We start from the raw sequence: 17,910 nt of genomic DNA, 5'->3' as shown, positions 1-17,910 counted from the left end.
TCTCACACATGCTCGGATTCCGGCGTGTTCTCAGCGAACGATGCCTGCTGCTCTTAACCCTTGACTTGTCTCTCCTCGGTCTCTCTCTTTTTACCTCATAATAATAACAACTCCACTGTATACCTTGGATGTAATTAACCCTTTCACTACACACTACCAAATGGTTAACCCTTTCACTGCGACAATACAGAAGGTTTAACCGTGTGTAGTGTGATGGTAAAGGGTTAACATTGTGTAGTGTGGTAGTGAAAGGGTTAAACCCATCAGACATGTTTTTATTACGGTCCCCAGGGCTCCTTCCCTTCACTTCACTGAAAAGCTGTGCAGATTTACTTTGCACATAATAATCACACATATCCCCAAGAGCGAAACTGTTTTTCACACATTCATTGTGGTCTGACGGTTATTAAAGAGTTAATGAGTTTGTAGATGTACTCCAGTGATGTCATCGGAAGACACTGTACCCTTGTCTTAATTACAGATGGGTACCACTGTACATGTGTATGTATACAACTATGACTGTACAGCTCTACATGTGTATATGTATACCACTATGACTGTACAGCTCTACATGTGTATATGTATACCACTATGGCTGTACATCTCTACATGTGTATGTATACTATGACTGTACACCTCTACATGTGTATGTATACTATGACTGTACACATCTACATGTGTACTGTATGTATACCACTAGGGATGTCCCGATCACCTTTTTCTTGCTCCCGATCCGATCCCGATCATGTGATTTTGAGTATCTACCGATACCGATCTTTCCCGATCCGATAAAAAAAAAAGTATTATTCTCCCATCCCAATTTCTCACATTACATTCACCCTGAATTTTGACGTTATCCAGGTGAAAAGTTTACTTCATTCAAGCGAGGCATTGCAACCGGAGTAATCTAAAAACTCTGCCTCCAACCTGCTGCTTCATGAGAGCAATGGCGCCATCGTCTGTAAAAATCAGGTGACTGCAAGTTCTGCAACTAGTGGATGTCCCTCATCCTTGACATAAATCATTTGATGTATAATTAAATCAAAGGAAATGCGTTTGTTTTGGCAAAATTATTCCGCTCTGTGTGACAATAAATAAATGAATGATGATATGCAATTTAAAACCAAAACTAAGGCCTCAGTATGAGTTTAAGATGTGAACATGTTCATGTTTGTTGAAAAAAAAAAAATTTAAATTAAATTGTATTTTTATCCCGATTTTTTTTCTCTTTTTTTTTGATCCCGATCTTCTGAAAATCACGTGATCGGCCCTATATCCCTATATACCACTATGACTGTACAGCTCTACATGTGTATGTATACCACTATGACTGTACACATCTACATGTGTGTATACCACTATATATGTACCCCTCAACATGCATGTACTACCACTAATACTGTACACCTTTACATGTATATGTATACCACTATGACTGTACACCTCTGGAAGTGACATGACACAAGGTTTCAGTGTCCTCCGATGACATCATTGGAGGACATATTCAAACTCATTAACTCACAATAACTCTCAAACTAATGTGGGCAACACAGTCGTGGGATATGTCTGAGATGATAAGCAAAATTTAACAGAATTGTTTTTCTGTGAAGTGCCCCTTTAAAGTTGCATTATACTCATCTACACCTTTGTTTACACTGTTTGTGTTTGCCATATGTTATTATTCAGAGTTAATTATATTGTTTACACTGTTTATTTTTGTCATATTTTCATATTCAGATAACATTTTAGTGATTATATTTATTGTCTTTCTTCTATTACCTGTACCTCCCTCCCCCCTCCCCCATCCCCCATGCTGCTATGGCGCCAGCATTTCTCCACGGGGATCAAAATCGTATGTGGATTGGTTGCATGGTTGTCACTCCACGTTATATTGTTTTGAAAAAGCTAAATTAATTCTACAACATGGAGCATTTTACTGAAGAAATACACCAGAATGTTGGCAAAAACATCCTCTTCCTCCAATTACGGTATCAACGGCATGTGTAATGAGAGGAACAGCATTAAAAACACTTCTCTGTTTGCACATCGTTAACACAACAGGTGTAAAAATCGATAATAATGTTTACTGTCGCAGCATCTTTCAGAAGTGTCGAAAGATCATCTTTCATCATCGCCGGAGCTGAACGGGCTGCTGTGTCTCGTGAAATGAAAAACGTGTCAGTCGTGAACTATTACAATTTTGACAAATGAAGTTGATTTTGGCATTAGAGATAAGGGACACTGTCCTTTATGTTTTCAGAGGAGCTTTGGTGCCAGGCTCACTTTTCATCAGCATTTTCATTTCACAGAGCTGTAATGAACACATACTACACTGTACTATATATACGATAAAATATAGAGAATAAAAACATCAGATAGAAGGTACAAAATAAGATAAACTATGAGTAATTTAGAATGATAAAAATAAGACAGTCCTTGCCCACGGTTGTGGAGCCTGATGGTTATTGGCACAAGGACTAACACAGGCGATGTGTGGTGTGCCGGGAGGGGATGAGTCTATGGCTGAACGTGCTCCTCACCTTGGCTAGCTCCTCAGAGAGGGGGTGAGAGGGGTTCTCATCTTAAACTAGCTCCTCAGAGAGGGGGTGGGAGGGGTTCTCCAGGATAGCGTCCAGCTTCTTTCTCCCTCTAGTTTGACTCCCACTACGGAGCTAGCGTTTTCTTTTTTAAATAGGTAGTTCCGATTTTCGGAACCCTATAGCGACGAGCGTCCTTACTATGATGACGTTGATTATTGGTAGAGTCCTTTCTCAGCACAACCCATGCTGCTCCTCATACTAGCTCCGGATAGTTACTGTAACACAAAGTCGATGGCGTCGAGCTCCTGTCTGTACAAGCTGACTGAGGCTTGCTGAAATCTAAATCGAATCTGTGTACATTTCAGTGAGCCCCTGGTCAGCTTGTTACAGACAAGATCTTGACTTGACCCCATTGACTTTGCATCGGTTTGTGGCCACAGAGCCAGAGCTAGTGTAAGGAAGTATGAGGGTTTAGTATGGACTGAGAAAGTAAGAAATAGGGCTACAGGGGTCCAAAAAAACTATCGGAACTATCACTTTAAGAGCGGAGGCATAAGAGGACTCTTGCTGCAGTTTCCCATTTAGCTGGTGAAGAAGGAGAGGGCCCTGGGGCCTCGCTGGGCCTTCATCAATTTCACGGAGGTGAGGGATTCAGGCAGGCGTCCTCGGATACTGTATCATCCTGTGCTGGTGTCTCGGCCGGCGAACACCGCACACTCATTTACTCCCCCCCCCCCCCCCCCCCCTGTCACTTATGGGTAATTTATACCTCACTCCCCGGCGAGCCCTCTTTAATTCAGATTAGGGAGACAGAGATGGAAGGAGAAGGACACAGAGGGGGAGAGAGAGAGAGAGAGAGAGAGAGAGAGAGAGAGAGAGAGAGAGAGAGAGAGAGAGAGAGAGAGAGAGAGAGAGAGAGAGAGAGAGAGAGAGAGAGAGAGAGAGAGAGAGAGAGAGAGAGAGAGAGAGAGAGAGAGAGAAAGAGAGAAAAGAGAATCTGGCCCAATTTTGTATAGTAGATTGTGCAACAGCATTTCATACAATGAACAATGAAGAGAGGTTTAAATACCAACAGACATAGAGAGAGAAAGAGAGAGAGAGAAAAATATATATATACATTTAATTTATATATATATATATATAGATGAGGCCGCTGGAGCCGGTTAGGAGAGAGAGAGAGAGAGAGAGAGAGAGAGAGAGAGAGAGAGAGAGAGAGAGAGAGAGAGAGAGAGAGAGAGAGAGAGAGAGAATAGAAAGTTGTTTAGAGCAAGAAATACTTCAGAAAGTAAAAAAGAGAAAAGAGAGGAAAGGCAAAGCCGTGAGCACTGATAAAGAACTGACTAATGTTAGCTGACCAGACAATGTCAGACAGTGAATAATGGAGTCTGGCACGTACCGCAATAACAGTGTATCGATGAAATAGTTAGTGTCCATATCCGTGTCCATTCCACCTGACGCTAAAAGTTGCATATGATCAAGGTGACTGCAATTAGCCTACGTACTGTATGTCTAAATGGGAAACAGAATACAACGACGTTGGGTCCTTGAAAAGCGCTATACAAAATAAATGTATTATTATTATTATTATTATTATTATTATTATTATTATTATTATTATTATTATTATTATTACTCTCAATATGCAGCCTAGCAAGGTTATCATGGGAATATTTAAGAACCAACCACCGACCCCCCAGTGACCCCAGGGGAGACCCCAGCCGCTGTTATGTCTGGCATGTGTTAGCGGTTAGTTAGATATCAGACATGAGTGGGAGTGGGGTGTCCCCTGTGTTTACACTACAGCCACACGGGAAAGCTTGCTCGCTAGCTAGTGATGCGGTCATCTGGTATCAATCACCCTCACAAGTGTTCTCCAAGAACAGAGTTTTCCCTTGAGAACCGGCCTAACATTCCAACCGCTGCTTTGGTGTGATATTCCTGAGACCAGCTGAGATGGACTTTGTGATTAAAATCTGTCAGAAGCTGTATAACACAGGTGAGGTTATCCGCTAGTAGGCTACAGATGCTACTGTGCCGCAGGTTATTGACCGCATACAGGCATAGCATTGCTTGTTTCACGTCGTTCACTGTGATGCACATTTGCAACGGAGAACTATAGTTTTCACAGCATTCGCAATATTAGCTTAGTGTCTATAGCCTATGGTAGGGATGCATGCAATACTAATAATATGGCCTACCTATATTGGATTTAGTCGATATTGGATATCGGATGGGCTGATATACCAGGCTAAAAAAGGGTGTTGGTATCTGGAGAATTGACCCAATAGGCTACTGCAGGAAGAGGTTCAAACTGTTAGGTCTGGCACCATCTGGATCTATCCCAGCCTGCAGGGCCCCATCAAGCAGTCACAGAAACATGTGACTCATATGTTACCACTTATTCTATGACTTATATGACTTAAAGATCCCCTCCAGATGTAACCCAGAAAAAATCCTATATTGAATAACAATTTATATAAATGTGATGGTTTCCCACCGAATTGTTCAATAAACTAGTGAAAATGCGGCTTGGCAGCACTTTATCTATGATTATTACATGGCGTTTTCACATTCGCCGAAATGCTTGCTTGTGATTGGTCAATAGCCCCCCGACAGCGGTCATTATCAGACAATAATGACCGCTGTGGGACAATAATGACCGCTGTGCGCAGCTGTTCGCAATCAAGCCCCACTGACACACACTGTTTCAGTGCAATTAGACACTGCCAGTGTTCTGCTGCCGGCGATGACAGGGGGTGGAGCGACGAGCGGAGCCAGAACGCAGCCAGAACCAGTGTTGCGAGTCGATGTAAAATGAATTAGGTATATTGTTAGTAAGTTAGCCATGTAATAAGCGGGATAATGTATAGCTATACTCGATCATTGTCGCAAAATAATTGACCTTCACTGACGTTTAAAACACCTCGCCGAGGCGGCTCGGTATTTAAACTCTGTGTCGGTCAATTATTTTGCGACAATGACCTCGTAGCTATACATTATCCCTTACTTAAGACATTGCCAATACCTACTAAGCTTTCTGTGTAAGCTGAAGCTAAAGGTGGCAACGTTACCACATATATTTGACCATGAGATGGTCGATCGAATCACGCATGCAACTCAGATTTCCGGGAAGTACAGAGAAGCTCTGAAAAAGTGCCCCGGTGACCAATTCTGAATGAATCTATAGGTCAAAGTCATGCATTCAAGAGGACTTAACCATACCATTTTGTGGAGAGCATATTTTATCCTTTATGGCATGAGTGATGGGTATCCACTCGTCAAAAACTCAACCTATACCTATTTATCAGCATGGTACAACGGTCCTCTGCTTTTAGTGGGGTAACTACTTGTAAACCCATCTGAAACCAAAGGTCTGGTACGAACCAGATGAGCAACATTCCAGAAATCATTTTTTTTTAATGTGCCATTTTTGACACATAGAAATAATGTGAGATCTCTCTACCGGAGAACTCAATCATTTCAGTCCAATGATCCCAAACCAAAAAGGTCAAAGTCAGTATAGTTCAGTAGAAGTCATGTCTGGAGGAGTCTGTACTCGCTCAATAGTTTAGCACTCTGAATGACCAGCGATCGATTGGTCGCTGTCAAGCCCCATAGCCCGTCATTTTCCGGTTGCTTACCATCGGGGTGAAGTGCAGACTCAAGATGTGGACCTCCGCTGTGTCGTCCCTGAGGAAGCTGGTCCAACAGCCCACGGGCATCTCCTTCACCTGGACCCAAGGCACGTCTGGCATCTCCAGGGGCTCCGGCTTGCAGGTCTGATGGGAAGCTGCTGAGGGAAAATATCGTGTCAGCGGTTTAAGCTTGAGTGAGAACACAAGATCATTCAAATCCAGGAATACATTCAAAGTCAAAGTCAGCTTTATTGTCACTTCTCGTATGTGCAAGACATACAGAGACATTGTATTGCGTTTCCCCCTTCCCACGGTGTATATAAAAAAGATCTAATATAAACATAAAGTAACATAGGACACTATAAACATAAAGTAACATATGGGACACGATGTACACACAATATACAGGACTGTATACAATATAAACAGTAGCTAAAAAAATGCATGTATGAGTGAAAGAAATATAGAGGTAAAATAGAACTAAAACTAATATTTTAGGAGCAGTGGTACATAGTAAGTATAAATAATAAATAATGGCAGTAAAATAAAATTTTAAATTAACTGTATGGAGGATTACAATGTCCTCTCTATGAAACAAGAATGTTTATTTTGCTGTACATACTGTACAGCCTATTTGAACAATAACAACAACAACAACAACAACAACAACAACAACAACAACAACAACAACAACAACAACAACAACAACAACAACAACAACAACAACAACAACAACAACAACAACAACAACATGCTTGCAACAAGGATGAGGTCCAAGGCAAGCGAGAGCCTACAACTCTATTAGGAGACGATGAATCATTAATGTCACTGGTGAATAACTTATTTGTTAGGCCAAAATGTCTGAATGCATTACTGAAGAAAATACCTTGTGCATGTTATGAAAATACTATTACAGCACAATATTTAGCGAGCAGTCATAATTCATATGTACAGCCTTGGTAGCACGGCTTAGAATTATGCATGGTCTGAAAGGCTCATTCAATCACTGTCTCCCTCTACAATAGGGCGTTGCTTTCCTGTTTCATTCAAGTCTGCCTCCTCCGTCCTCTATTATACTCTGTGGTCGTCTGGGACGGGTTCCAGGGGTTCCAGGGGTTCCAGGCTAAATCTGTGGGTCATTCCAGCTTTTTGTAATCAGACCAGAAGAAGGATGGGTTGCTAATTTATTTGGACGGGTCAAAAAAGGTCTGGTCTGATAGGTCACGTTTTTTCATCTGACATCTTCGGAGGATTGGTTACGGTGTCATCAATCAAGTTTTTGTTCATCCGGCCCCCTGCTGGGAGTTTCCTGTTTGACCTGAGCACCGCGTCACAGGGGCTGATTTAATGGAGGTGAGGGTCCATGGTCAAGGATGGCGATGGCTATGAAAAGCCTACTGTACATGGTACATGGTGTGTGTGTGTGTGTGCGTGCGTGCGTGGGTGCGTGCGTGCGTGCGTCCGTGTGTGTGTGTCTGTGCATTGGGGGAGTATGCATCAGCCAGACAGGCATTGTGTTGAAATCATCACAATCCGACAAAACAGTTTATTTGCTTTATCTGTTCCTTCTCTCTGTCCCTCTGTGGGGAGTATCCTGTCCTCTCCGCCAATGAACTGCCTCCTTCCTCAGGAAGCATAGGGGTCAGGTGCAACTTCCTACCCAATCAGCGGCCTCGGCTCTGGCCCACCAAGATGCGAGAGTCTGATTAGGATTTTTTTAATTTTTTTAATTTTTTTTTATCAGAGCCCAGCGCCGTCATTGGGCGGCGCAGCCAAGGCTCTGATCTGGATTGGCTGTTAACAGGAGATGGCCAGGGTCTAACTGCCGTCATAAGCTCAGACTGCCTGTCTCCTGACAAGTGGGAGATTGTCCTCTGATAGGAGCAGACTAGTCAGGAACTACTCTATCCTGCACCCAATCAGTAAACGCATTGAAGCTGGATACAGTACGCGCACCACCGACGTGGATATCATCAAACCACCCTCGCTCCACCGGCCCGCTACACAAGAATTGATGAAGGTGTTCAGCAACTGAATCCATTAAACACATATAATAAATCTAATTCATAATGACTAAACGCTATCAGATACCGCAGTGTCCCAGATGGCCACCGCATCAATCATCCTCGGAGAGATAGTGATTGTGATATTGAAAACGGAGGTGGCTGACTTTGCTCGGAAGCGACGCTCGATGGTGCAAAGTGTTCAAAGACGAAGAAGAAGAAGAAACAAGACGGCATCTGCAACCTCGGCGACAAGGGGTGACCCCTTTCATGGGGAAGAGGAGGGGTGCAGAGATGAAGAGGAGAGGGTCAACAGGAAATAACAAAAGTGTGCGAGGGCAGCAGGAAATGCCATGTTTAGACGGGACACTGATGATGATGACGGAGAGAGAATCCTGCTCGAGGCACGGTGTCGTCACTATGGCACATGTTTTAACCAGCAGTGGAGGAAGGACACAGTTCCTTTACTTAAGTAAAAGTAAAAGAAGTAATCCAGATAAAATAGTACTCCGTTCATTTAATGTAAAAGTCCTCCATTCAAAAAGTAAATGTAGAGAAAAGTATTTGCTATTGAATGTACTTATATATCAAAAGTAAAAGAACATATGCTATATACATACATATTATTGTATTTCATTGCTTGGGAGCATTCAATCCATGATCCACTGACCAACCTCTTAACAGGTGGGCCAAAAAGTGGCAATTTTAGTTTTTGTTTTTGAGAACTGCATACTTTTTTTGCAAAGCGTAGCTTTATACTTTATACTTATATCACATGCATGGGCCTGGTCTCTTTTGAAAGGTAACATTCTGAAGTTACTAAAGCAAAAACGTAAAATTACTTTTAGTGCTAATGAAATAGAGTAACAGAGGTTTGAACTTGAGTTGAACTTGAACTTGTGTACTCACATTTCTCTTTAGTGGTTGCTAGATTCCTGTTTTTAAGTTCCAACATAGAGGTATGAGCTGGAAAACACAGCGGTTCCATAGCCTGAAGTCTTATGTAGTAGAGGTCTAGATTTTATAAAAGTCCATAAAAAAATTAGTGCTTGAGATAAAAGTTATAATAAACCGTGTACCAAAAGAAAAAAGCGTGAAAATCCAAAATGGCTATCCACCTCTGTGCGTTCTGAAGCTTCAGTCACAACAAATGTTTCAACTTTCACCTACTTCCCCCACTCTCACACCCCCCCACATGGGGTATCGTTGGAAGCGGAAGCTCGTTGACTACAACACTGACCAATAATCTTTGCCATCAGCAGTGATTGGTCAGTTCTAGAGCATATACAGTCAGAAGTGGTAATTTGACGTGCGGCCTGTAAAAAGACGCTCGCCTGACATATCGTCATGTAACTCGAGAACCGAGGCACGCAATTGGTCGAGTGAGGTAGCGTTCGAAAGGCGGAAAATTCAACTTTCGAACGGTATTACATGATTGGCGAAAAATTTCGCCCGAGCCGGTAGACACTCGCAAAGTGCCGCGAGTGCTTGTGACGTGCGTGACGGCCCATGCACGGCCCATGCACGTTGGCTATGTTGACGTGTTACAATGTGGTCTTATGCCGACTCTGATTACATAACTTTTAAAGTGTGTCATCTTCATCGACCATGTTTTGTATGAACAAATATTTGTATATATTTCCAAATAACTAGTAACATTATATGTCGTAGAGTTAGTTACTTAGTTACTTTCCACCACAGGTTTTAACATCCCTTTATTGTGTGTCGTGTTCCTTTAAAAAGGGAATTCCACTCTGGGTCTCTCTTATATTTGTAGAAACATTGCTGTACTGCAGAGTAAAATGAGCTCACATGAGCTCGCATATCGCAGGCTAGAGACACAGCACTAAACTACTGAACAGGCTCACTGAGGCGAAACAGGGCGGGAGTCAGTCAACCAGCCTGTCAAAACACTGCCATTCCTACCAAACACAGGTGTGGGTTAAGCATTCACTTGTGGTGCCTGGTGAGTTGAGAGAGTGGGAGGCTGAGAGAGAGAGAGAGAGAGAGAGAGAGAGAGAGAGAGAGAGAGAGAGAGAGAGAGAGAGAGAGAGAGAGAGAGAGAGAGAGAGATGAGAGAGAGAGAGAGAGAGAGAATGGGACATTCAAATTACCCACCCATTCAAGTTCTTCCAAATCGGGAGCTAATGCCCGTGAATCATTATGACATTCGGCTCTACCGAATTAGCACCTTTCACGGCCGACGTTTCTGAGCATAAATTACTTTGGCCAGCCGCACAGAGAGGATTAATCAGTTATGCCTCAATCCGGTAAATTTGTTTTAATAATGTTGCTTTGCCGCGGAATTCCCCTTTGACACCCCCTCCCCCCACCCAACAAAACATGGAGCCTCTTCGTCATAGATATATATCTAGATGACTCACCGCGCTGCTGGCCAACAGAGACCGATGTTGCCACATGGCGGCCATCTTGCGCGGGTGGAGCACGCCCAGTCATAACATGCATGTCTATGGTGCATGTACTATTGAAATAACCATAGCTTGCTATATTTTCAAACGTTTGGTTTGTTAAAAAAGTCAGAGATGTAGTTATCATACTGCATACTTTTAATGGAATTTCATATTTGAGCGAGTTAAGAGTATTTTTGTTTGTGCAGATCATTCACCTTAACAGAATAGTCCACCGAAGCAAGATGTTTTTTTTTTTTTTTTTTTTTTTTTCCCTCCTTTTTCTGATTTTTCTCCCATCCCACTCTTAGTCGTTATGCCAATTCCCAACCCCCTTCCTGGTTGTTGCGCACTTTCCCCTACTGTTGGTTCGAGAGGCCGGAGACTGTCACATGCTTTCCTCCGACGCATGTGCAGCCAGCCGGCAGGCCAGCCTGGCCGCGCAGATTCTCACTGGGAGAGTGTAATGTGTGGGAGGCCGCACTACCTCTCTCCAGATCGTACCCTCGCTGAGCCGGCGCCCCGACCAAACTGTAGGGGTCGCTGTCCACAACGCCCAGGACCCACCCGCCAGCTTTCCCCACCCCCTAATACTGCCAATTGTATTAGTGTGAACGGCCAGCCAAGCTGGTGACAACGCCGGGAGCTGGATTCGAACACGCGAACCCAGCATCTCCAGCGTTGGTGACGAACACAATCTCCGCTACGCCACCTGACCGCCCTACCGAAGCAAGATGTTAACTACGCTCGAGACTCTGCCTTGAGCCATCTAGTGATTATATATCTATGGTCGCCCCACCCAACAAATCACGTAGCCTCTTCGTGAGCCCATTATGTTCCCAGAAGAGATGTTGATTTGCGGTGAATCGAGAAATCGACCTTTACCCTCCGCCCTGACACGTCTCTGAGTTGCCTTGGCTACATTCTCATGTGAGCCTGACCCAGAGCGTTTGCCGCCCACTCAAACATACGACGTCTCTCCTTGACCTTGGATGAAACCCCGGACGGCGTTCGCTTCGGAGAGTGAGGGAGAGACAGTAAGAAAGGCGGAGTGATTGACAGGGAAGAACAAGATACAGATGGGATATAATGTAAGTGAAGGATGGGGAGTGGGGGCAAGGGGTGACGTCGGGAGATAGACAGGGAGAGCACGATCAGTCCCCACGCACTACACCATCAGCTCACTCTCTCTCTCTTTCTCTCTCTGTCACTCTCTCTGTCTCTCAGTCATTCCTTCCTCGGTACAAGGACAGTCTCTCTCCTTGCAGTGCCAGATAGACATATATCCTCTCTCTCTCTCTCTCTCTCTCTCTCTCTCTCTCTCTCTCTCTCTCTCTCTCTCTCTCTCTCTCTCTCTCTCTCTCCCTCTCTCTCCCTCTCTCTCTCTCTCTCTCTCTCTCTCTCTCTCTCTCTCTCTCTCTCTCTCTCTCTCTCTCTCTCTCTCTCTCCTCCCATATCCCCTCGCTGGTCAAGGCCAGTTTCCTGTTATTCTGGCCCTGTGCGTTAATGTCCTCCACTCCACCGCTTCTCATCCACATCTACTGCCGTAAAGACACTTGCCTCTCAGTCTACTGTGACAGAATCAACAGCCCATGACTGCAGTGGCTGGGGAGGACTGGAGTAAATCACGTTGAATCTGCGTGTGTGTGTGTGTGTGTGTGTGTGTGTGTGTGTGTGTGTGTGTGTGTGTGTGTGTGTGTGTGTGTGTGTGTGTGTGTGTGTGTGTGTGTGTGTGTGTGTGTGTGTGTGTGTGTGTGTGTGTGTGTGTGTGTGTGTGTGTGTGTGTGTGTGTGTGTGTGTGTGTGTGTGTGTGTGTGTGTGTGTGTGTGTGTGTGTGTGTGTGTGTGTGTGTGTGTGTGTGTGTGTGTGTGTGTGTGTGTGCGTGCGTGCGTGCGTGCGTGCGTGCGTGCGTGCGTGCGTGCGTGCGTGCGTGCGTGCGTGCGTGCGTGCGTGCGTGTGTGTGTGTGGTGTGTAAATGTATTTGTGTGCGTATGCGTGTGGTGTGTGTAAATGTTTTTTTTGTGTGTATTTTGGTGTGTGTGGAGTGTGTGTGCGCACATGTGTGTCAGTGTGTATATATGTGTGTGTGTGGGTATCTGTTTGTGTGTGTGTGTGCAGCCATGCGTTCGCGCATGTCCCTTATCCCATTTACCAGCCATCACAGAATATACACACCACATTCATCCTGGGCCCTCACTGACCCCCGGAAATGCCAATGGCCTCACTAAGCGGTTTGCTGGTAAATGAGCTATAGAAGAGCCATTCCATTCCAACTATGCTTTATCTATTTTTATCAGGCCGCTTCATTTCCCATTCCATGAGAAGAACTATTTAGGGGTCGGTGTGGAGACCTATTTACATCTAAGCTATTATGGGGGGGGGGGGGCGAAGGGGGGGCAGAAGCCATTAGGCGAGGGACAGATAATGGTTAGAAAATGATGATGAATGTCACATATCCTATGTGTCGGTGTGTAATTAACTCACTGTTTACCATGTCATGGATGTTGGCCCGGGACGTCGCCCCACTCCCCCTGCGCCCATCTTGACATTTCGTGGGTGTGTGTGTGTGTGTGTATGTGCATGTGGAAAAACCCGGGGACGGATTTTGAGAATACACACACACACACACACACACACAAACACCAGCCAATTGCGATGTTTGGGGGACCGAATGAGTACATGTTTGACCTCCTGGTTTAGTTTTACAAGCTATTGTAGTGTCACAATTAGGGTTATGGTTATGAATGTAAGTCACTGTAATTTCCACATATTTCACATAAACATAAAATATGCGTCTGTTTGCAAATGTGTTGATATGTGAACTAAGTGTTAAAGGGGCAGTTCACCCAAAATGAAACAAATTTAAATAGTCCCCCCCCTTAGTATAGTATAGCAACAGTAACAGTGTATTGCACTACCAAAGGACCTAGCATGTCCTCCATGCTCTGTAAATAACTTATGTACAAATACCGAGATGCCCCACTATGTTACCTGTTTATTGCACAATGTTGTTTTATTGGATTCTATTATATGTTGTACTACTGTATTGCACATCGTTGCGGGCAAGACCACCCGCATTTCATTGTATACTTGTATGCCGTGACAAATAAAACTCTTGACTTGACTTGACTTACCACATGTGTAATGAATGGGGTTGTAGTACTTGGGTAGACAATAGTTCCTATATGAAACTGCTCACAGCGAGGCTTAGCCGGGTCATGGTTCTGGTGCGTGACTAGTACTTGAGGGAAGGCGTTGAGTTTATAAAACATTTATTATTTTGGTGCTTTGAGCGCATCAAGCAGAGTGCCATTCAGCTCCATTGTATCGTAAAAAAGCGTAACGATTCAGATCCAGCAGGACAATCAGGCCAATGGAAGTGAATGGACAATCCACTCCCTCAACAACTAACGTCACAGTGACCAATCGCAGCCACTCTTATTGTCTGGGACCAAATACGGCCACGCCCCATTCCCAGTAAAAAGTGGGAATCTCTAGAATGGGTTTCGGGCGACGCTGTATACGGAAGTGGCTCTCAAGGTGACGATTAGACAACACTTTCTGTTGTCAGTAGATGGCAGCATTGGTTTAAAATTAAAACGTGAAAATGTTGAAAACTACATGAATACATTTTCCAAGATCCTTAGTACAGGTCACAGGTCACTGGGATGTGTCTATTCTTCGCCGTGATCTGAACAGCGGTAAACTATTACTGCGACCTCGGTATAGCGACCGCGAATGGTAAACTAATTATCTTAACAAAAGTGCGCTGGTAGCGTTACATATGTTGTCTAAAGGGGGACATATGGTACAATTTAAGATTTGAATGATAATCGGCATATAAAGGACAACATAAAGCATCGTTAATTTGTAAGAAACCTCAATGAAAACGGTAATATTCGCTATTGTTATGAAAATGTGCTAGAATCCTATAAAAATTTGGACGCATTTGGTCTACGTTCCGTTAGGTGAACTGCCCCTTTAAACTGGAGAAAGTGAGGGCGTAAAGATTAGAGAAGCTGGCTTGGGTTTGTTCCCCAGACCCAGCAGGACAATCAGGCCAATGGAAGTGAATGGATAATCCACTCCCTCAACAACTACTACGCGAGAATCCATCTGGTCAGGCTTCAAGTTCATCAACCTTTATTTATTCTCGCAATTACAATTGAGGTCACCCTCATTTTCAATGTAGTCGAGACTTTACAGACATTTCAATGCACACATTTCTACAATATAACAATAATAAATATGAATAACTATCTATATAGTACTCATATATAAGTTATGCACTTGTGCCCTGAACCACAGTGGCCGCTGCGCATCCTGTTATCTGCACACACTGTTCGAATTGTATAGTCATCTTGCTGTTATCTGCAGCTACTATTTTATTTTATTTTTTTTTATTTTTTTTTTTTATTTAATTTTTTTTTTAAACCATGATGAAACAGTGCCAGCCAGCTCTGGCCAGGTTGTGAACGGTGGCTGCCTCAGCCGGGGTCCAGCCAGGTTTGGCCAGGTTCTAAATACAACGGCAGCGCTCACTGTGTGCCAGACAGGCCACAGCACAGCTAAACCCTGGCTAGTGGAGACGAGGCATTAGAGTCCTTTGAGGAACTACTGGCAGTTCCAGGCGAAGATACTCTGCCAAGTTTATTCTTTTTAAAGTCGGCACTATTCCAAACAGTTTCAAAGGTTGCTTAGGTGTGACTGTGTGGAGCTGTGATGTATGATTGTGATATAGGACAGGCTTCCTGAGGTAGTCGGTGATACCAGTGTTACTCAGTGTTACAGTACATAACCCGCCCCCACCGGTATATGCTTTTATTTGTATTTCTTTTAATATAAATAAAAACCCATTTAGTTAATTTTCACATATCAGTGCCCACATTCATCAAATAAAATGTAAAATACTAAGCGTGTTATCAATACTTGTCAGACAACATTATAAACTGGATGTGTCTGTGTGGACACACACAAGTAGATTTTACTTCATGTGAAGGAGAGAGAGAAGGCTCTAGAGATGACAAGACACAGGTTACACAGCGATGACAGAGTTTAAACCCTGCAGCAGTGACAGCTCGACAGGAGGGGAGCTCAGAGAACCAGTCCAGACCAGCAACAATATGTTTGCGTGATGCACTAAATGAGGCTACAGCTATTGTACATTGATCTGTCAATGAACGGATAGAACATTTATGGAAAGTATTACTGTCCGTTGGCTTGAAATTAGAACCTAACGTCAACTCTGTGATGGTGGATCGATGTAGCCACATAACGTTAAAGACGTGGCTGGAACACTTTTATTGGCTAAATGAAACACGCAATCTGAGTGCACATATTAAATATAAAAGATTAAAGATGAAGTTGTCAAACTCTCTACCGAGTAACGTGTGTGTGTGTTTGTGTGTGAGTGTGCGCGCGCGTGTGTGTCTATGGGTATGTACGGGTGAGTGTGTGTATGAGTGCATATGTACGCGTGTGTCTATGGGTGGGTGTGTATGTACGTGCGTGTGTGTGTCTATGGGTCAAGTCAAGTCAGTTTTATTTGTATAGCACATTTACAAATGACTAGCAGCCAAACCAAAGTGCTTCACATGATAAAAACACATACAATACAATAAAATACACAAAAATTACAGAGAAAAACATATAGTACAGTACATTATAAGAAAGCAAGGGCAAAGTGCAATATAAAAAGAGACAGGAAAATTGGATAAAAAGTCCAGAGTGACAGCGAACGTCATATGAAAATGCTAGGCTAGCTCTGGTCAAAGGCCAGGGAGAAGAGGTGTGTTTTGAGCAATGATTTAAACGCCTCTAGGCTCTGGGCAGATCTTATGTGGGGGGAGACTGTTCCAAAGCCGGGGGGCAGCAGCAGCAAAGGCTCTATCTCCCCTAGTTTTAAGCCTGGTCCTAGGCACCTCCAGCAGCAGCTGGTCAGCAGACCTTAGGGCTCTGGATGGGGTGTGGTGATGCAGGAGCTCGGCTAAGTACAGTGGAGCCAGCCCGTGTAGTGCTTTAAAAACAGTCAGTAAAAGTTTAAAATCGATACGGAAACGGACAGGGAGCCAGTGGAGAGAAGCCAGAACTGGTGTGATGTGGTCACGTTTCCCGCATTTTGTACCAGTTGCAGGCGACGGAGCAGCAACTGGTCAATGCCGACATACAACGCATTGCAGTAATCCAGCCGGGTCGAGATAAAGGCATGGATCACCCTCTCCAGATCCTTCTGAGAGAGTTATGGTTTGGTCTTGGCCAGGATTCTGAGGTGGAAAAAGCAGTTTTTTGTCAAATAAACTATTTCTGTCAAAGATTACTCCAAGATTTCTGACAGAGGAGCAGATATTTGAGCCCAGAGGGCCTAGGGCATTGGCAGTAGGGTCAACCGAATCATTACTAAATAAAATTATCTCTGTTTTGCACTAATTTAAGTTGAGAAAATGTGCACTTTTTTTATGTCAGCCAGGCAATCTAACAGTGGCTGTAATGTAACCTTGCCTTTTGCTTTTAGGGGTAAATAGATTTTCGGCAAAGCAGTGGAAGGACATGTTGTGCTTTGCAATGATTGAGCCTAACGGCAACAATATAATAAAAAAAAGATGGGGCCCAGTATCAACCCCTGGGACACCCCACAGGTAAGAGGGGCCGCTGAAGAAAATAATTATCCAAGCTGGACTGAGAAGCTCCGGCCAGTCAGGTAGGACTTGAACCAGCTTAGGGCGACGCCTGTGATGCCACCATATTTGTCCAGCCGCGACAGTAGGAGTAGGACAGTGTGGTCTATAGTGTCGAAGGCGGCTGTGAGGTCTAAAAGCACGAGAATGGCGGGTCTATGGGTCTATGGGTGCGTACGTGTGTGTGTTTGTGTGTGTGTGTGTCTATGTGTGTGTGTACGTGCGCGTGGCCCTGGCCTGTACCTTTTACCCATGTGTGTGTGTGTGTGTTTTTGCATGTGTGTGTGTGTGAGTGTGTGTCTATGGGTGGTGTGTACGTGCATGTGTCTATGGATGCATGTGTGTGTGTGTGTGTGTGTGTATGTGTGTGTGTGCGTGTGCGTGTGCGTGTGCGTGTGCGTGTGCGTATGTGTGTGTGTGTGTGTGTGTGTGTGTGTGTGTGTGTGTGTGTGTGTGTGTGTGTGTGTGTGTGTGTGTGTGTGTGTGTGTGTGTGTGTGTGTGTGTCTATGGGGTGCGTACGTGTGTGTGTGTGAACCTGTGTGGCCCGGGCCTGTACCTTTTATGTCTCATTGTTCTGGGGAAGCAACGGACCTGAGCCAAAGAAAATGTCGGCGCGAGGCGCTCGTCTCCTGTGCGACGGGAGACAACA

General features: G+C 44.2%; 1 protein-coding gene across 3 annotated transcripts in view; it reads right to left on the bottom strand.

The window, feature by feature from the left end:
- Positions 1-17,910, bottom strand: part of eng (endoglin) — an 88,257-nt gene that overhangs the window by 49,606 nt on the left and 20,741 nt on the right. For 2 of the 3 annotated variants that reach the window (XM_084324060.1, XM_084324062.1), the window contains exon 2: positions 6,182-6,330. In XM_084324060.1, the coding sequence (XP_084180186.1) occupies positions 6,182-6,295 (114 nt within the window). In that variant the 5' untranslated portion in view covers positions 6,296-6,330. Of the gene's footprint in view, positions 1-6,181; positions 6,334-17,910 lie in introns of all 3 variants that reach the window. The other variant, XM_084324061.1, reaches the window with a different exon arrangement.

The sequence above is a fragment of the Notolepis coatsorum genome (genome assembly GCF_963971535.1).
Source record: "Notolepis coatsorum genome assembly, chromosome: 11".
Taxonomy (NCBI): Eukaryota; Metazoa; Chordata; class Actinopteri; order Aulopiformes; family Paralepididae; genus Notolepis; species Notolepis coatsorum.
This window is presented reverse-complemented; position numbering and strand designations above follow the sequence as displayed.